Source organism: Pteropus medius, unplaced genomic scaffold (genome assembly GCF_902729225.1).
Source record: "Pteropus medius unplaced genomic scaffold, Ma_sr-lr_union100, whole genome shotgun sequence".
In the NCBI taxonomy this organism is placed as follows: Eukaryota; Metazoa; Chordata; class Mammalia; order Chiroptera; family Pteropodidae; genus Pteropus; species Pteropus medius.
In genome coordinates, this window is record NW_024351729.1 from 12,731,910 (window position 1) to 12,754,011 (window position 22,102).

The 22,102-nt window shown below is 34.7% G+C and overlaps 1 protein-coding gene across 10 annotated transcripts in view; it reads left to right on the top strand.

Annotated features, from left to right (window-relative positions):
* PARD3B (par-3 family cell polarity regulator beta) overlaps window positions 1-22,102 on the top strand; it is a 901,201-nt gene that overhangs the window by 474,392 nt on the left and 404,707 nt on the right. For all 10 annotated transcript variants that reach the window (XR_005649078.1, XM_039844925.1, XM_039844928.1 and 7 more), the window contains 5 exons: window positions 7,177-7,263; window positions 12,788-12,913; window positions 15,093-15,451; window positions 17,808-17,947; window positions 19,066-19,194. Coding sequence is in view for 9 of the 10 variants with exons in the window: in XM_039844925.1 (XP_039700859.1) it covers window positions 7,177-7,263; window positions 12,788-12,913; window positions 15,093-15,451; window positions 17,808-17,947; window positions 19,066-19,194 (841 nt within the window). In the remaining variant the exon portion in view is untranslated. The remainder of the gene's footprint in view (window positions 1-7,176; window positions 7,264-12,787; window positions 12,914-15,092; window positions 15,452-17,807; window positions 17,948-19,065; window positions 19,195-22,102) is intronic.

Sequence of the window (22,102 nt, forward strand, 5' to 3'; positions counted from 1 at the left end):
CTTTAATTCAGCACGGTTACTAATAGGTGCCAAGCATTTAACATGGAATTAGCTTTAAGAAATATTCGTGATCATTCTTTATCATGCTGCTTTACACACTGTGTGGATTTTCCTCAAGTTCGTATGGCATAGTTACTCTTTATATAGATTGTTTCTTTGATTAATGAACTGCACAGTATTAAAAATTTGATACAGAAAATCTCCAGGGCACTGTCTTTTTAGAAGCCTGATAAGACTGTTTTTGGATGTAGGCATAATGAATGTAATACTCTTATTCTGTTTGACTTTAATTTCATTTTTTTAATGCTAGCTTTTTGAAAAGTTTGCTAACATTTTGACTAAATGTTATGTGGATAGCTCTTATAGAATGAACAATTGTTTGGTTATGGCTACATAAACAAATTAGCTAAATTTTCTCTGAGTGCAAGGAGTTGAGAAAAATGGAGTGTAGAAATTTTAAAAAATAATATTTTTAACTAAATATATGTGTATATATAATTTGATTATCCAAACAGCCTTTTCACGTGAGTTTTATTATCACATTTAGTAAGATAAGGAATTGCTAAATTCAGAGCAATTAAGTAACTTCTAGAGACCCAGTCTATATCCATCATTCCTGTCCCCAAATCTTTTGACTCCAGTGTTACCTATGTTGTACACTTTCATTGGTGTTTTATTTCATGCTATATAACTGGGGCTAAAAAACTTCATGTCAGAACCAGTATAGGAAAATTAGCTGAAATCTGTTTGAAGCCAAGTTCAGAAAGTAGAGTGAGTACAGACTCCTAGCACTTCTAGGGTTAAGGAGCATGGAATGCATAGCTAGCAAGGGAAAGCTTAGAGATTACAATTTTAGAAGAGGACTTTGTTTTTAGCTGGTATGAGATGATGAAGAAACAACTGAAGAGAAATTATAGAGCCACTTACAGCTGAGATACATGGTCAGTATTCTCCTAGGGCAAGAAGAGTCTGATATCCCACAGAGCTTGGCCCAAGCATAAGACTGAGGGCTTACTTTCATGCAGGTGGCATAGAAGCTAAGTACATTATTTGTAAAATCCATCTCCATATGTCCTGAACTCATTCTTATGTTTTAATTCTCATAGTCATTGCTAAAGCCTTTGTTAACTCTCATCTAGACCATTGTAATAATCTGCTAACTCTTCTCTTGAATGTAAATCGCTCCCTATTCTAATTGATCCCACACATCATAACAGGATAAAATGTAAGCTATTATATGAGAGGTATTACTAATTGCATTCCGGGCATTATAACATGTACTCATGTCAAATGTATCAATATTTTTATTACTTTCATTTTATAGATAAATAAACATGCATTTTCTAAACCACAGCGCTTATCAAACCATTCCTTAATTTCAAAACCCTCAAATTTGGTTAAGTCCTCAGTCTGAACGTGTATAACCTACATAACCATGGACTAATTGTTTAACCTCTTTAAAATCCTTTTTTTTAATATGGAAAATGGGTATCATGATCACATAAATTATTATGAAGATTAAATGAGATATATTACAGGCAATTTCATTTAGCACAATGCTAAATGAAAGGCTGGATAAACATTAACTGCTATTGCAATTATCATTATCACACATATTACAGTTTGTTATAACTATTTGTCAGTCTTCCAAATAAGACTGTGGATCTGCCAAGGGCTTCCTGACATCTAATGCAGGTCTTGAAACATATTTCTCGAGTGAATGACTGAAATGGATGAAACAAATTACTCCATAAATCACAAATATAACTATTAACTGCTTACCCATTGTTTACACAAACATCTTTATTTGCAGAAAAAAAAAAAAAAACAGAGGTCATTCTCCTAATAGTCTTACAATATGCATCTCTGATGAAATACCACTCAATTTACTTTGATCTTAAGATGACAATGAAGCAAGAGGTTTCTATTGGGTGTTTTTTTAAAATATTAAATTTTACTTTAAGCTTCTCTTTAAATAGCAAGTGATAGCTGCAAAAGACCTTCACCTGATCCCTAACTTCTACCTCATTTCTGACCTCACCCTATTTCTTGAAACTTCGCCAAATTCACCTTTTTCACGCTTACCTTTTTCAGACTTAGAACTGCACTCACATTTTATCCCATCTTCTCCTTTGCTTCTGACATCCATTCATTTGACAAATTATTGGCAGAGCCTATCTCAAACTATCTTGAATTTGTCCCATGTTTTCGTGCTATATTCCTATGATCATTGCTCAAGCCCTATTGCCTGTCAGATTATCACAATATTTTACTAATTCCTGTCTCAAATACCAATCTCTTCCTTGTCTTTCCATTTTCTAATTGACCCCACATATCACTACCAGATATATATTTCTAAACCACAACATTTATCACACTGCTCCTTAGTCCTAAAACCTTTCATGACACCGTTTTCTACAAAATTAAGTGTGAATTTTTTAGCATAGAATTTGACATATCGATCTGAGATTTGATCTCAAACTAATGGTTCAACATTATCTCCTAACCACTTCAATCAATTACTCAATTTTTCTACTCTCCTCTCTTCTCTACTCTCTCTCTCCCTTTCTCTCGCTCATATTCCCCTCTGTTCATCCTGTTTCCCCCCTTTACCACTACATTATATACATAATAATGTGTGCCCACATTATTCTGGTTCACAATCTCAGTGCAGACTATTTTCTCTTGTGTTCATGTTCTCTCTGCCCCATTGCCTACCATTTTTGATTGAAGATCCATTTGCCCTTCTCAGTTCCATCTCAAATGGATCCTCCTACAGAAAGATTTTTTTGATTCCAGCTTCCCTTCCTGATCCTGCACCCTCTTCCTCTAAACTCATCAGAAAGACCTTCTGCTTTGAAACACATGTCAAAGTGGTTTAAAACAACTGCTCTGGAATATGATAAATTCCAGTTTGAGTCTTGACTCTATCTTGTGTGAATGGTGTAATGTTGGACAAATTATTTACCCTCTCTAAGCATCAGTTTACTTATGCATAAAATGGAAGTGATGTAAGCATTTATGCATTTGATGTAAATACGTTATAATACCCAGAATGCAATTAGCAAACTGCCTCCCAAATGAGCTTATTTTCATTGAGAACATACTATTATTACTACTTCTATTCTGTTGCTTTGTATTATTGTTTATTACCTGTCCCCCTAGATTGTGAACTCCCCAAACATTGCCCTTTGATTCTTCCTTGCAGAACTTTTCTATTGGAACTACTCAATATTTGTTGAATTCAAGTGAATTAAATGAATCTCACCATTATCAACAACAAATTCTTAGATTGTCTACCAAATTAATCACATCAACAAAACATTTCACCATCAAGCAGACTTCGGCCTCATAGGCAAACTCCTCTTGGATGTTTATCTCTCACACCATCATATATGACAGACCTGTGCATCGGTTCCTAAAGAACAGCAACTAATACCTGCTATCCATTTATTTCAACCCTTTATCTTCTCTCTCACTGTCAGCAGACTAATCATGAAGATACTTTCCTACAGTATTTAAAGATTTTTTAAGTCTTACTGAGGAAATCAGTTGAGAAAAAATGTAAAGCCTTGAAATGGATTATTCTCCTTTAATTCATAAGCTTATTTGTTACCTTAGAAAGTTCTGATAATCCTAATAGCTGATAGTGAAGGCCTCATATATGACATATATGTTATGTTCTACATTTTTTTCTTTAAAACCAATAACTCTAATAGAAATTTATTATACTTTCCTCATTGTACAGACAAAGAAACTGATATATTTGGTCTTAGTTTAAATGATATACTCAAATTCCCGACTCGAAGTCACCACTAGGATATACTTTCTGTCTAATTTCATAAGTGAGTCATGATTTCCTTCTGAAACAAAGTATTCCCCCTCCCCGCCCTCAGTCCTGTTTCCTCCCTACCCTAAACCAGTGGCCTATCACTGAGTTGAATAATTGTAATATTAAAAATGCCATCCACTTGCCTTGTGTGAAGACATTTAAGTGCACAAACATCTGCAGCTCCTGTTGTAATCTCTCCCTCAGGCTCCATGTCTTTTGGGTGGAACCAAACGAAGCACTCTCTGTCTAGTTCTCAGCAGAGCAGCCATTCATGCTTGAATTTTTAAACCACTAATTCTGTACCTTCAACCATTGTTTTGTCCTAAACTCTTAGATAGTTACAGCTGGTTCCAATCAATTTTGTCAGTTGGATCTTAAAATGTTTATCTTGCTTAATACTGTTGGACTTAATGCTTTGTGACTATCTGCTTTTATTTTAGTATGTCATAGAAAAGTTAAGTGTAAAGTTAGGTATTTTGACCTTAGTGAAATCTTCCAACTTTTCTTTATATATAACTGAAATATTTTCCTTTATCCTACTGTTCATTTTTTGTCTCTTTTTTTTTTTCACAAGTAACTGCCAGTCCTTTTATCTTTCTACTGTTAGAATATTTTTTTTTACCTCATTTTCTGCATTTTCCACTCTTGGCCACCTCCAAATAAATGTGTACATATCCTGCTCTCTGGTCCCTGAATTCTATTCTGTAGTTTACCTAAACAAATACCATTAATAACATATTTTCACATTGTAGTAAAATCTCACTTTATGAGATATTTTGTGAGCCCTACTTGCTCTGTTTGTCTTCCATGAATGGTGTTTATACAGAGATTTCTACTGAACTCCATCAATTATATATAACACTGAGATTCTTTTTACATTTAAAATAAATAAAAATATATGGACTAGTCTCTGTGGATTCCTCTTTTAAAATGCTTTTCTTTCCATTTTGAAACAAATAATGGATAACAATTTTAAAAGAGCATGGTGAAACATGGTCTGTATAAGACTTATAATGCTTGTCTATATTAAATAGATTTAATTCTCTGTGTCTTCATATTACAATCAACAAAGTCTTTTATGTTCTTTTATGGAATAATATTTTCATGATAGAATTTAACAGTTGACAGATATCCTTCTAGCCAAAGAATTGTGCTGTCTCATAAAAGTTATTCTGAAATTTGAAAAAGGAAATCTTATAAAGTAGTAATGAACCTTAAAAATACACCCCCCAAAAAGTTTTAGTATTTTGAAAGAAGATTGATTACTTTAATAGATTATGAGATTTATTAAGTGAATATAAAAAATATAAAAATATAGGATTGATAATTACTAAAGAGTAGCTATTGGTTTGATACATACAACACATTATGTTTTACATGAGGGGTTTTGAGTGGAATAGGGAAATATTTGCAAAATAAAAAAATATGAGAATCCCTAAAGCCATCCTAAAAATTCTTAAGCTAAAACCTTAAAGTCTATACTAGACTAAACACTTATATTCCAAAAGTCTCTTATAATACATGTGAGTGCTGTCTATCAGCATGTGGATACTTAATACATTTATTAGGAAAGGTAAGTGTTATGATCTAAGTGCAAAACTATAAAAATACATCATAAGGTAGAAATAATAAAGTTTCAATGGTTAACAAGATTTTAGTCTCTGTTTTTAAAAGCCTTTAAAACAGTACTGTAACCCTAGAATATGAATGTTTTGGGTTTAGTCTTCCTCAAATACCTTCAAATGCATTATAAATCTATTATTATGTTAAAAAGATTGCTTTGTAGTCCATTTAAAGCTATATAACATTCTCTGCCCACCAAACATTTTATATTCAAGACTTACAATGTATACATATATATAGTATTTCATATACATATATTCATATAATATCTATATTCTCACACAGAAAGTATGGAGAATAATCTGTTTTATCCCATGATATTTTCACTTTAAGATTTATTTTCTTTCTAACCTTTATTTCAGTCACCTGACACAACCTGCTTGACTGAACAAGTTTTAAATATATCAGCAATATTTGAGCAAAACTCATTTAAAATTTATTACCAGATTTGAAATTTCATCCCATTCCACAAATGTTGGAAACTGACATGCTCCTTTTCGCAGTTCTTAATGATAACAGGTTTGCAATGAAAACATTAAAAATAAGCCTAATCTGCTGATGAGAATATATTAAATGTATTTATTTTAGATTGCTGGTAATTTAGAGAATACTTCATGCAGAGTGACTTCATCAGGCATTTTGCTTTCTTAATGCTATTCTCAACTTTCCAGCAAGAAGCCAAATTTCACCATTTTCAATTTGTAGCAGAAAAGCATTTGTAGCAGCTGTAGCTCTTAATTTGACATCTAGTTTCAGGTCATTTTAATGTAAATAGGAAACAATGGAGACCTACTTACAATTTCCACAACAGGGATGTTTGCTTCAACTTTTTCATTTTTCCTCTGGCAATTTATTTTCTCTCCCTGGGATTAAAGGAGCCGATAATTGTTCACAGTTATTATTTTTCATCTTTATAAAAATGTGTTAGTTCCACTCTTTATTACTCAAAAGCTCCCAATGTCTTGTATATTTCAGTCATACACACTATCTATTAATGTTTCTAGCTCATCCTTTCCTTAATCTGGAGTAGGTTAGGCAGGTCAGGCTTTCTATTTCTTTTTGTAATATATTTTCTCCAGGCTTTGCAACTTCTTTTTCTACTTCAAAAAAGAAAAAAAAAAAACACAAGAGGTGAAAATTTGGAATTGTTCCATTGAATACAACCTATGCTTTATTGAAAGGCAACTTTAAATTTTGATTTTATAGTGCTTTGAACATGCTCACATATATTACCAACTGTGGTTTCGCAGTTGTTGTAAAATGTAATTCTGTGCTTTTTCTAATAAATACATATTTTATTTTTCCTCTATTTTGGGGGGGAAAAGCCTACTTTATGATTAAGCATAAATGTGCTTAGTTTCATGTATTTTATCATCTGTACACTAATTTTCAAGTGTGTCTCAATGAGAAGAAATTTTATTTTTGTGTATATGCTTTTAAATATGTTGATTTATGTAGATTAAGTTAAGTAGGAAGTTATTTTTGTAGGTAGTCATTTCCATTTGTTCCTCTTCTAGGAGAAAAAATAAGAAATCAAATAGTCTTTGAAACATTTTATTTCCTGGATCTTCCGAAGGTATCAGCAAATCATGTACTCTTTTGATTTCATCTCTGTTGTTAAATTTACAGCAGTTGATATAATCCTAACATTTATTTTTTAATGTGCTTCATCTGTTTTTTTAGCAAAGACTCATCTGTGCTCTTATTTTTTTCTGCCCCAGTGATATGACAAGAACAGTGGAGATTTCTGGGGAAGGAGGCCCCTTGGGAATACATGTAGTGCCCTTCTTTTCATCTCTGAGTGGAAGGTAAGATGTTTTTCTTACATCAGAGGCTCATTCTAATGAAAAAAATTGACTGCAGTTCATTTTCCCAGACATTTTTCAGAAGAGGATTAAGTGTGTATCTTTGTTATTCAGGTGGACACCTCAAGGTAATACTTCTGTTGGCCACTTATGTGTTAGAGATAAAATAAAATCATTTACTTCTAGGAAGAAAAGGAAATGAAAAAAAATCAATCACAGTTTCTGCATTTACAATTAATTATGAAGTACTTTTTAAAGTATTCTTATCAGTAATACGTAGTAAACAGAATCTTAGGAAAGATTTTAACATATTGTTAGATGAATGTTGCAACTGAATTTTTTAGTGTTCTAAAATATACTTCACCCAGTGAATATAGTAATTCTAAGTTGATACTTCCTGATATTCCTCAGGTGTATAGAATTTAAAATAATAAATAGTATAACGTAAATAGCTATATCAAAAGCTATTTTCATTTTGATTATTTTTAGCTATAGTAGCAAAATGCCATCATGCTATTTATTTTTTCTAAAATAAAATGTCAATTAAAAATAATTTACCACATCCTTTTGAAATGTCATAGACATTATATTGCTAACTTTGTACTGGCGAATGGTAATTTAGATTGTCTCAACATTTATTGAAATTCATGTCTACCTAACTGGATACTGATGAAAATTAAAGTGTGTGCCTGAGAGTTAATAGTAACACTATTATAAAAACCCTACAAAATTAGTATTAGATATTATGTCACTTTTTAAGTAAGATAACTGCAGTTAGCATTAGATCGATATTGACAAAGACTTTCAGAGACTTAAAAGAAAATCAGTTCCTCACTCATATGACATGATTTTAATTAGTTTGCTAAATTTGTTTTTGTAAATGCATCATTGAAAAGGCACTACACCTTATTTTAGCTTAGAGGATCAAAGACCGGAAAAGTCCGTTGATTTTCTCATGGTCACATGAAACCCAGATCTACGAACTTGCTCTCACTCCATTGCTCTTTCTAAAAAAAAAAAAAAAAAGTTCCCAAAGGCTATATAGTATTAATTTACTGGTTCTGAATATTTATTCAATTCAGTCTGCCATATAGCGGGAAGAGCAGATTTAGTCATGATATTTTGGTTGGCATCATTTTCAGCAGGTAGCCATCTGCTACCTGTAATTGCAAAGTCATCACCTTTTTTTTGCAAATAACATCTGATGCCAAGCTGTTGCTGGAATGAATGTTCCTTAAAAGGAAATTAACTGAAAAGCTAGTGGCTCTTATTGTCTCATTTCCTGTATGTGTTAATAAGCGTATTTATAAATGTTATGGGTGATGGCACAGGACAACTGAGGTTGTTTTTGATAGACGAGGAGAGTATTTACCCAGTTGTCCTGAGAAATTATAATGGGTTTTGGCAGAAGTGGACTGATAGAGCTTTGTGAAGTACCAGAGCAGTTAAATTATCAGGACTTTGGCTTAACAAAGCTGGAATAGAACACAAGATCACCCCAATTTCCAAAACATGAAGAAATATACAATGTGACAGTCACCATACTTCATTTTCAATAGTTTGGAAAACAAATCGACCTTATGGACCAGAAATCGCCTCTCTCACTTCAAATGAGAGAAACACACTAGAATTTATTGATTTCCTCCCTTCTCCTTCCTAGTTCTGATGTCTAGCATAAGTCTTGTAGAATAGTAGAAAAAGTGTTGGGCTTGGATTCAGAACAATTGGGTTTGAATCTCAATGTTCTCTTTTTAATAACCTTGAACAAGCCTCCTAAATTCACCTCTTATGAATACCTATTTCACATCAAGGTTGTGGGAATTAAATGACATTAAAAATGTGAAAGCTCCTTGTAAAACACACACCATATGAATGTGAAAATTATCAGTATTATTATTTTGGCTAAAACAGAAAAGCTTAGTTCAACAATGAACTTTTATAAGTTCATGGTCAACTGTTCAGTAACTTGGTGAAATAGTTGTATAATTTTTTTTGCTATCCACTAGTATTATAGAAAGGAAATTTAATTAAAAAACATAAAAAATAATATGGAAGTGGAGACATGAGCCAATAAAAGTTAAGAAGTAATGAGTACAGGCTGAAACAGCACACTTAACTCAACCCATGTGTCTAGATGCAACTGCGTGTAGAGCGTGTCAGACAAGTGTCTGGCTTTATAATGCCATATGTTTTCACTGTGTGAGTGGGGGTAGGGTGAGTTAAGGTCATAGTGGTATACTTAGTTCTTAATTTCCGTCCACTTATTGGTTTGTGTCATTATTTTAAATTAGAATTTACATTTAATTATTTACTAGGACTACTGTAATTGGCTTTGTCTCCGTTTTTTTTTTCTTTAAGAAAAATACTGCCACACCTGTTGTTGAATTAGAAACCTAATCTAGGTTAGAACACCCTGAATACAATCTAGCGGCTGTTATATTAGATAAAGCCTCAATAGATTCATTAGACATCACAGCACAGGGTGCTAAATGCTGCTTGTGTGGAGGGCCATTGGCTTGCACAGTAAAAACAAAACAAATACAAACAACTGAGCCCCTGCAAGTAAATAGCAACTTAATTTCATTTTTTAAAAGATCACTGTGGTTTTGATTTAGAATTAAAATTATGGCATCTAATTGTTTTACAGTAAATAAAAATAGTATACTTCAGTTCCATGGTAAAGACAGCTGAATATGAGAGAAAAGAGGGAAGGGATGGGTGAAGAATGACCCATAATGGGAGAAAAACAGATGTTTAGATAAAAATGCTAAGCTAGTAGAGTGGTCGAGACCATGTGATACAGTGGGAAGAACGTAAGGGAGAAGAGAGAGGGCGGGTTAATGCCTAAATGATTATCAGAAGACCAAGAAGCAGTTGTTACCCCTCTAATTCTGTGGGGCAGTTGATTTTAGCCTTCTTTATCACTGCTCATTAGTGCAAATTAACTGGTTCTTCTCGGTCTATAACCCCTTGATAGCATTTATCTTTAAATCCTGAGAAACTTGGTCTCACGTAAGACAGCTACTGGAGCCCCTCGGTGTGGGGCAAAGTGGATGAGAGATTCTTTTCTGAGCCTTCTCATACTGGTCTGGATGAAATCAAAGTAGAGGGAATCTGTTCCTTCCATGGAATAGAAAAGGCAAGAGGGGTTTGCCAGGGACCAAACTAATAAAATCAGTCAGTTTTACATTTTACCAAAATTACCTCTGACACATGGCTTTTACAGTTGGGCTTATTCTGTCAATAAATTTTTCATGGAAAGTTAGGTTATTTAGATCAGTGAGGTTCACAAAGCATATTCCAGCTGTATTATGCCAGCAAAATTGCAACCCAGTGGCCTGAAAGAATTAATTCATCTCCCAAAATGTGAAATTAAATCCTAGGGAGTAACATTACATGACTGATGATGTACTGAATTAAATTAAAGGAAGACTTGAATGCTTGTTAAAAAAATATCGCTTACATAAACTAGTTTATAACCACATGTGAGTCTCCTAATGGATCATGTTATTGTGAATCCACCATAACAAAAATCCAAAATGTGAACTATTAGAGAGTTGTTTAATTTAGGAAAGAAACCCTACTTTGTTCTATTTCTTTTTTTCTTTTTGCATGTCAAATAGTTCAATTTTTAATATTATATCAGAAGATTAAGGTAGGATTAGTATCTTAAAAATATTAATTTGAATCTAGGATCCTTTATCAAATAGCAGCTTTGCCCCCTTTTCTTTTCCACACAGAATATGATTAATTTACTAACCTACCAGAACTAGGAAATGAAGCATAACGCCTCACCACACATTGGTACCTGCGACCCTGAGCTTTCCCTATAATGGGTGGTGTGACCATTTACTGTTCTCTCTCCTGTGTCTGCATACTGATTTCATTTAACATTTTCAAAGTACATATCTAAATATCAACCACGTGCCTGCCTTTTGCCATCTTGAGATGACATGAGCTCACTAAGCAAACTGCGGCCCTGGAGGCAGAAGCTCCACTTCGTGGCTACTCCAAACAGGAAGATGGTTTTCTCCTACGCTTTTATTAGAGACTGCCCTTTTTCCGTGGCCGACCCTATTATTCACACATAAAATGTGCTCATATTTTATTTAGATATGAGATTTAATGCAAAGGGACTAGGTAATAGCACACGAAGCCTCTGTATGAAGGAGAATGACAAAGAAAAACAAGCGGACAAGGAAAGAGGAGGTGGCAGTTTCTCCACACCCAGCAAATTCCTCTCGGAGAGGATAACTGTTTTTCTTACTCAGGGATACAGCTAGGACCCTGACATGCCACAAGGAGAAGGGACATTGTTCAAATGAAAAATAACTAAAATATACACAAGTTTAATATCTTTTAGTTTTCAGTTTAGATACTATTGATATGTAACAGAGTCACACACACAATTTAAATCCCTATTTTCATGGCTGTAGTTTTCTTTCTCCTTTCCTTTTTACTCAACTCCCCACTTTCCTGACTTTAAGCCATAACTACAAGTCACCAGGAGCCTCCAAGTATGCTCTCTGAATCCAGACTTTTCCTGGTCGAAATTTCAGACAGCTCTTCCCAAAGCCCTGCCTTTATCATGTCGCTGCCTTGCTCAGAAGCAGTGGGTGATGGGCACACCACCCCAACCTCATTGGATTAAGTCCATTAGCTAGTGTTCAAGGTCCCTCTGTGTGGCATTGGCTTCCCCACCCGGTGTTAGCTCCCCACACTGCTCTTCACACAAATCCACAGGGCCCATCCTGCCTCCTTTTAGATTCTCTCTCCTCCTATTCATTCAAATCCTACTTATTCTTCTGTTCCAGTTTAAATCTTACTTTTTCCCCATATCTTTCTTTGAAGAATCTAGCTTATTGGTATGTCCAGTTTTAAAGTTTCTGCTTTACTTGTCTGTATTGACCAGTTGTCCTCATCCAGCAACTCCTCCATCTTGAGCTCACAGAAAATACTCAACACATACTTGATTCAGTGACACTAACAAATAGGACTGAACTTCCTTCTAAACCAAATAATAAAATCTGTGCTTAAATATTTGCTTCTTAAAATGCAAATTATTGGAACAGGTAGTAAGACTGCAAAAAAAAAAAAATTACAGCGAATACCTAATCCTCACCCATTATTGAACAGCAAGTTGCCCCCTTGGCATTAACTCAGATTACTTATTGCAGCCCCTCTCTTGGGCATCACAGCTGACTGTAATAAGTAATCTTCGTGTCCTCGACTCCACTGAGCTACACTAGCCTTTTCTAAGTTTACTGCAAGCATTAGAAATGGGAGCGTAGATTAATGTACTCCGGGTTGCTGTTTATGCATATTTGTTTTGAAGAGATTTTCCTCTTTTATTGACTTATGTTTTTTGCCTTTTTTTAAATTAAGAATTTAAATAACAAGCAGTTATATAAAGCATAATTTCTTTCATAAATAGAAATCAATACTTATTTCTGAATAGTTGCAAGTGGAGAAATAATTAGCATATTATTATTCAGTAATTCTATTTCAATCTAAATTTTGCATTTAGGATTCTAGGACTCTTCATCCGTGGCATTGAAGAAAATAGCAGGTCCAAACGGGAAGGACTATTTCATGAAAATGAATGTATAGTAAAAATCAACAATGTGGACCTCGTAGACAAAACCTTTGCTCAGTAAGCATTTTTTTTTTTACTGTTTTATTTACTTTATTGATCCCTAGAATACCTATAATCATTAATGAGCTTATTACGATCAAAATTCTGGGTAGAATTTCTGTCAGTTACCTTTGAATGACCCCAAAACATCCATTTTCAAATGCATCTTATGTTTTAGCACACTCAAAGGTGGCCTGCACATGTCCTTGACGGCCCCAGGAGTGGTGAACTGCAGAATATAGCAAGCCTTCCTGCCTGGTTATCTTTCTGGGGCATCAATAGATGGGTTTGTTTTTCTTGGGATACGGGTCAGTTAGACTGGTATTTAATGACTCTTTTCACAGACTGTTAGTTCAGCTTATTAATTAACTTACTTGGTGTCAGCAGTCTTTCTTAAACTAAATATCTGTGAGAGATGCCTGTGAGGTCTCACTGAATAATAGAAGCAAAGGGGAAAAATTAAAATACTCTCTCACAAGAAATCATTTCTTTCTGTGTAAAAATGTCATGAGAATAGGTTCGTATACCTAAGAATTAGACTATGTAGTAGTCTGCATATATTATTTAAATGTATGTTGGCATTTCAGTGGGGCTCTGGAGCAAGAGAATAAGTATGAATACTCCTTAGTAATGATCATCAACTTCTCATTTCTGACCAAAACAACACCTAATATATCTTCTCTGTGACCATTAGTTGTCAATATAGTGTGTGGCGGGGCGGGGGGCAGCGGTCATGGGTGAAAGGGCAGTGGTGGGCACTGCCTGCTTAGTGTCAAAGGAAATGAAGGCTAAATAGTTTATTTCTGAAAATAATGAATAATAGATAAAATTATAATCATTATTAATGATGATATTTTTACATATCACTATACTTTTTACAAGGACTTGATAAGTATGCAAGGCACACATTATTATCCCTATTTTATAGAGATGGAAATTGGGGCTCATAAAATTTCAGGATGGAGTTAGTAGGGAGCAGAAACTGACTCATAATCAAGTATCCGACCAGAGGAGTTGGACTGTCTCTGTGAAGCCTCCTCCCTCCTCCACTAACAATGTGGAGGCAATTAAGTGCTTCAGTAAGGAGAGGAGGGGGAGCTCAGATGGCAGTTGGAATTATGATTCATTATTATTTCATGTGGCTGCTAGTAACAGAGACCTGAAATAAAAGTAGCTTAAACAACATTAGAATTTATTTTTTAAGGACTAAAAGTATGGAGGTGGCAGTCTAGAGTTGGTATGGCAGTTCAACCATCATCAGTCTGTCAGGCATCTTCCATTTTTCTGCTTTACCACTCTGTTGTGTGGCTCTGACCTTTAAGTCATGCCATGGCCACAAGATGGCTGCTGATGTTCCCTTCATCATGTCTGAGTTTTAAGAGAAACCAAAGAACAAAAAAGTTTCTGTCCCCCAGCTTTTCTCTTCACTTACATCTCATTGGCAAGAAAGGCTGGGAAAGGTAGTTGTTTAACCTAGTCATAAAGCATTATGAAGCATGAGGAAGAAGGAGAGAAAATTAGCAGGAAATTTGATGAAAAACACAAAGTGCTGAGACAAGAAAAAGTAAAAAATACAGGTACTCTATAGATAGAATAACCAGACTAACCGGTAGGGTGCTTATGGGATTAACAATCCACTATAACATTCAGTACAGCCAACACATCTACCCAGTGTCTCTATGAAGAAACATTCATGTCAAAATTGAACTTTGGGAACACAACCCATGTTGAAGAAGACCTATTAGAATAAATCTTAAAAGTAAATGAATTGAAAATCTGATCAATAATACAAAATGTTTTCCATCTATAATTAAAGCTTGCTTCTATATTTTCTTCAGCATCATTTCTGGATAGGCCGAGAAATACTTAAAAGCTGCAGTTCGTTAGACAAGTTTCTTAATCTCTCTGAGCCTCAATTTCTTTATTTTGTAAAATAAGAGCTAATTATACCAATCTAATATGACCGTTAAGAAGATTAAGTGAAAGAATAATGCATGTGTAGTCTAGTGTGGGGACATCTAATGTGCAGGATATAAGAGATAACTCGTTAGCAAAGTCAAGATGGTAGTAATAGCGATGGTATCTCCTATGTAAGCTTATGCTACTAGGTGGCTCTTATTGCCGTGATGCTGGAGAGCTTTAGAAGATGGCATGCTAGAATGAGGTATCATTATAAAGTTACTAACTCTCTTTCAAGTGCTCAAGATGTCTTCCGTCAGGCAATGAAAGCTCCAAGTGTGCTCCTCCATGTGCTTCCACCTCAAAACCGTGAGCAGTATGAAAAATCAGTCATCGGACCTCTGAACATTTTTAGTAACAATGACAGTGTTCTGAGAACAAAGCCTCCACCTTCTGTCCATGGAAAATCAGGAATAAAGACAATAAATCTCACAGGAACAAGCAGCCCTGAAGAAGATGCATCAACCTCCCTACAACAAAGCAAGAGCCCTCGGGTGCCAAGACTCGGCAGAAAGCCACCCTCTCCCTCACTCTCCCCTCTCATGGGTTTCGGCAGCAAGAAAAATGCAAAGAAAATTAAGATTGACCTTAAGAAAGGTAATTATTAAATTATGCTTAATAGCATTCTATTGTTGTTACATGTAAAATTGGTTAAGAGAAATGCATTAAGGCTAATTTTGTTAATTCTCCCTTCATTTAATTGTATCAAAGAATAGATGTAAGTTTATACTTAGGTAACTTAAATTTCTTGAAATCGAAATACTTTTCTTTATCTTTTTTTCTGGGGAGTGTATTTGAAACAAAATTGATAAAGACGTGTTGGGAAATGGAAAAATCATTGCGAACTTGATAGAAGCAGGGCACTCCCGTATCACAACTTCATACTAACTAGGCACTAAAATTCAGTTGTCCCGATTTTGAGAAAGGTTAGTAATTTTCGAAACATCCTTACACAAGCTCAAAAAGCATATTGTTTCTGGTTCTGTAAGATCATTTCGGACCACCAAAAAACATATTCCTCAGAAAGCAAATATGGGATAATTAGTAATTTCACTAATTCAACATTGCAAACAATTTTTAAAACATAATTCTAAAAATACTTACAACCTTTTCTTTCTTTATCTTTTTCAACTTTTCTATCCATTTCACGTGCAGATCAGTGGGACTAGATCATGTGTGTACATGCGAATTTATGCAATATTATTATACACATATAAGCATCCATGCACTTCTGTGCCTTTGTTTATTTTGTAACTTCTGATAATCCCTTCCTCCATTGCAAACCTTCTGCAATACTATATGATTTTCAAGACTCAGTTCAAAAGAAACCAAGATCTCAGAGATTCTTGTCTGAATTAATAGATAATTTAATGATCTTAAGGTAGTTTTAGAATACTTATTAACATATATTAAAAGCAAATAATATATACCTTTAATAGATGTTATTTGAAAGATCCTCTGGTCAAAATTTTATCCCTCTATAAGAATTCTTTATTGGGAAGAAAATTTATTGAATAGGAGGCACAAATACTCCAGTGTTCTTAGCAATTAGGCTTTTTATATAAACACATCAGTTTCATACACATTATCCAGCTATGTATTGACATGAGGTTGAGTGCTTTGAGGACAGATAAGTCAAACGCAGATTGTGACCTTAAATATCTATCAGAGAGCCTTGAATGCAAAAATTTAAAAAAGTATGATATTGCAGCTGTACTTTGAGAAGATTAATCTGATAGCAAAAGATATAGTGAAGAAGAGACTAAACAACAGAGGACCAGTAAAGGGTGCATTGCGTCTGTCTAAATATAGTATGTATGCCTTAGTAGCTGACTGGATAGAAGAGAGAAGAGAGAGAGGAGTTATAGTTATTGCTGAGGATTTCAGCCAGAGTGGCTTGCACAGTGGAGATGCCATTGCTAGAAATCAGAAATGAGTATATTTGAAAGGTCAGACTCTGGACTGGAGAAAGGGTTCATAGTGAAGTTTGGAAAGCTGGTAAAATTATGTGCATGATGATATCTAGGAAGCTTACACCAGAGAGATTAGGGTCAACAATGACATTTAGGTGGCATCCATAGGGAGATGGTATTTGGAGCCTGGAGCTGGCCAACACAGAGTCTAGAGAACAGATTATTCCAGGACAGACCCTTGGGGAACATTTACGTTATTGTGGGAGAAAGACAGAAAATGACATATAATGTGATATCCGAGAGATAGAAAATAATCAGAAAATAAAGGTAACCGAATGGGGAGGTAATGTCAAGAAAAGTAACTGGCGCGAAGTGTCAAAATTAGAGAAGAGGAAAGATCAAAAATGGGAAGATTTACTGATAGGGTCACGTGAGGTCATTGGTGATGGAAGACTGAAGAAGCAGTAAGATAGAGGTAAAGATTCTTTAGGCTATAAAAATTGAGCATACCTTTAGAAAGAGTGAAAAATATATATACTTACAGAGAAAGCTTGGAGATACAAGAGAAGGGGACAGGAGCAGCAAGAGAGAGTGAAGGGACAGTGGAATACGGCACACAAGGAACTGAGACACAGGTAAAGAAGGGAGCCACAGGTTAGCTAACTGATTGAAACTCATGTCAGACGGCCTTTTGCCTGACAAAACTCATGTCAGATGGCCTTTTGCCTCTTATGGTTTACTGAGAAATCAATCTCCCGGGTGTATGGATAACATGTGCCATTTCTTCTAGGACCTTAATAAACAAAAGTGTTACACATCTGCACTGGGCCCTAAATTCACTTTGATACCATCATGGCCTGTCAGGAACTATAATCTGTATTTGAAACCAGAACAACTGAAGCATATTTAAAGTATTTGCTGGAATGTAAATATTTCACTTATTCTACATTAGTCTAAATTAGGTAGATTTTACTGTAAGATTAAATATAATGTTGTTCCTGCTTAAGGTGACCGTGCATTTTCCTGGTCTTCTATGCTAGGCCCTGAAGGACTTGGTTTCACTGTAGTTACCAGAGACTCTTCCATACATGGTCCTGGTCCCATTTTTGTAAAAAACATTTTACCAAAGGGAGCAGCAATAAAAGATGGCCGCCTACAATCAGGGGACAGAATTTTGGAGGTAAGAATTGGTATTGATATCGTCAATAAAATGTTTACTGGTGTTTAAATAAGTATATAAACATATGTATTAAGATTTGCATTTTGAATATAATATAGTAAAAATTGTTACTTAACGACAAGTTAAATATTTTAATTATAAAACTAGTTAAAAGCAGCCTAACTCTGTAAGTCCCCAGTAAAGTCAGTGGTATGGGGACAAGTAACACTGAAAACTTTTCCCTGTCTTCTCTTTTTCACTTCTACCTCGTAGAGTCCCTGGGGAATTTGGATCAAATCCAAGGGTTTATTTAATTAGGGTTAAGAATTTCAAAGTTACACCCAAGCCCTGGTAACAATTTCTTTAAACTTCTCTCAAGAATGGGCTAGCTTGTCTCAGGTTGATCTGTGCCTTTGGAGAGGTATTTGGAATTATCCAAAGCAAGAGGTTTTTTTTTTTCCTCTCATTTATTTTTGTTTGAAAGCATCATCTTCTTGGCTAAACATATATTTTCAACTCACCTTTCAAGAAACTTATCTTCACTGAAACTATCTGGTTCTATTTAACTTTCTCATGGCAAGAAAGCAATATTACATAGCTTTATATGCAGTTCTAGATTATGAAAGATGATGTACCAAATAACTTAATGTAGCTCCAAATTAGAATTTCCAATAATTTATGATACCTTGGTGACTATACTATTCTAAACACGGAGAATACTGTAGAATTATAACAATAAACTCTTGTTTCCAGAGGAATTGGCCATGTAATCCATTTCTGCTTCTTAGACAGAAAATGGTACCAGTTAAGCTTCTGAAATCCACTTCTTTCTTATTCGAGGAATCAGTCTCTGGTGTCTTTCAATTTGGTTTTCTCCTCATAAGAAAATAATGTCTTAGGAGAGACTGCTTATATTAATTTGCAACTGTCTGAGACCATCCATCACCATGATAATGATGGTCAGTATAATATCGGTACTTTAAACATGGTTGTTGTGGGCCCACGTGCTCAGTTTTCATCTTTTGAGATCTTCATTGATCGTGGGACATCCATTCACTGCTTACTTTCAAAAACCATCTAGGGTAGAAAGAGATGGCAAGTGTCGTAATCGTAGCTGTACATGTGGTTGCATTCATTAGGTAAATGGCAGAGACGTCACTGGACGAACTCAGGAAGAGCTCGTGGCCATGCTGAGGAGCACCAAGCAGGGAGAGACAGCATCGCTGGTCATTGCCCGCCAAGAAGGAACTTTTCTACCCCGAGAGCTGGTAATGTTCCGATAACAATCTCACTGAATTTTTAGTGCAGAACTTAATATACTCGGTCAATTCATAATAGCTGAAAGATGAATTCTAAACCACATGCTTAATTTATAACAAAAATTGAATCACACCATGAGTATTTTACCCCACTTGGAGTATCAGAGTTTTAGGATGTTAATGCACTGAGTTGGATATATACAAACAGTGCTTCTGGTATACGAATTCAAATATCTTTTTAAGGAAACAATTTAACAATATTCAACTAAATAAAATATGCATTGAGTATGTGTTATGTGCTAGGCCCTGTGCAAAACACAATTAACAAAGATGTTCATAGTCCTGTGTTAATGCAGTTTGCAGTCTAAAAGGAAATAAAAAGACAACCAAGTATTCAAAATGGTGATTAGGATTATAAAAGAGAACTGCAGAGTACTACAGTAACATATAATAAGGGAATTTAACCTAGTCTTGAGTGCTGGAAAAGGTGTCTTGAGAAAGGGAATTTCAAAAGTTTTATTAAAAACATATTCCTTTCGACCTATTAACTACACTGCTAGTAATCTGTCCTAAACCGATCATCAGGGATATAGCAAAAAATTCATCTACATTGATTTTTTTCTAAAGTCCTATTTGTCGTAGTGATATATTAAGTGTTATACAACCTTAAGGTATTTGTCAGATAAATAACTGATAGCTCTCTAATGAAATGTACATACTTTAATGGTCTCTATGAATAATTTATAATAAAATGAGAAAATGTTCATTGTATATTTTTAAGTAAAAATGGGATATAAAATGATATATGCAGCATGATTAAATTACTTTTTAAAATCTTTTTTTTTAAAAAAAAAAAAGAACTGAAAGAAGATGTACCTAGATAGTTGGGATTGTGAGACGATTTCATTTCATTTTCTCTCTTTTTTTTTTTTTTACCATGAACATATGTTATTTATTTTAGTGTTGAAATATTTAAGAAGGCTATAGAAAATTCAAAGGACTTTTATGGCTAATAACAAAGAGGAATAGATGTGATAAAAGGATTTTTAATACTCCCTTTTTAAAATTTCATTTCCTTTGAATATATATAAGAAATGACAATGGCACATACAGGTAACATAAGTTCCCAGAGTCGGATCACCAGAACAGTGACATTTAGTTGAGAAAATTGAGAATAATTAGCTTGAGAAGCTTAGGATACATGATAATTGTTAGCAGATATGTAAAGAGTTATTATATGGATTAGAAAGTAGACAATCTGTTTCTTCAGATAGCTTATATCCATAAATGTACTTGTATATTAATCTAAAGTATAATTTACTGAGTTTTTGCTGTGCGCTAAATCAGAGGTTCTGGGGATGCAAATGCAGAGACTCATTTTCTGTCCTTACCAAATTTCTACCAAAATAGTAGGAAGTTCCAAGAACTTTCTAACTATTGGAACTGTCCAAGAATGAAATGGGTTATTTAGACTATTGAAATAGAGTCTGCCTTACCATACGTCAAAGATGCTCTAAGAAAATTTCTTGCATTGATAAGGTGATAAGGCTAGGTAACCTCTAAGATATCTACTCTGAGCCTAATATTCTGTTACATATGTTTATACTCATGTTTGAATATACAGCTTTTCTGAATCACCTCTCTCATATTAATACTCATTAGTACTTACCAACAAACAAACAAACAAACAAACACAAAGAACCTCTTCCCCATGTTTCTGTGGCATGAAGTTTCAATTATTCCCTCTCTTTCCCATCACCTTATCAGTTTTTCCCTTTGCCCTATTGTATGCTCTGGGAAGATCTGTGGTAAAATAGGGAAGGGAAGAAGAATGAGTGGTATCAACCATAAAGATTGTGCTCCCCACCTCCTTTCCTCTACTTGACTCCTCCACATCCAGGCATTTTTGAAGCTAGAATCTTGAATTTTTATCTGATCCCCTCACTGAAGCTCCCTACTCTTCCTAAAGAGCAATGCTGCAGAAACTTGGAGTCTCGATTTTTTTTTTTCTAAAATTCAGATGGTTTCTTCTTTCTTTCTTTATTCAAACACCTTAGCCTTTTCTACAGAGCCAAAGTGGAAAGTAACAAATAGAAAAAGGGGAGCAGCATGTGTGTATAGCAGGAAGCCCTTTCACTTCTTGTCCACTTCTTTGGTTACCGGAGATAAAAACTCTTAGCAAACATCAGTGGGATTATGTATTACTTGTTTCAGGGATAGAACGAGGAAAGATCTTTCAACTGTGCATTCTGTTGAACTATGGTCCTGGAAGGAGTACAACCTTGCATAAAAAGAGAAACATTCCAACACATGCAAAAGAACCTAATGGCAGAGCTCTAACCAGGAACTCAAACCCTCAAGAGCTCCTAGTTCTCCATCTAACAGGTTCCGTATACCCTTCTCCGTATGTCCTCTAGAATTCCAAACTCTACTGCTGATTCCTTCTTCCTAGAGGTTCTCCTCCTCCCCCAGGTAAGAGGGAAAGGGATGTTGATCTTATCCTAATTTGAAACTCTGAATGCATTTTCAATCAAAGACAATTACATGTAGAATTTAGCGAATAGAACAGAATTTTCAGACTAAAGGGAGTTAAAAGAATCAGTGAATCCAGCTCTGATTTTGCAGTTGAGGAAACAGGTTGATTGTGATTGAGTAACCTGTCCATAGTCCCACAAGGAGCAGGAACTAGAGGCCTAGGTTTCTTAACACTTCGTGTTGTCTCTGGAGTTCAACTCCCTGTACTCAACTTCTGTGTTCACCACTTACTGTGTCATCTAGAGCAGGTCACAATATTCTGAGGCTCAGTTTCCTCATCTGTACCATAAGATTATTGTGAGGATTAAAAGAGATAATACATGTAAAGCTTTTAGCATAGTTTCTAGCCAACTGTAAACTTTCAATATGTGTTAGCTATAAT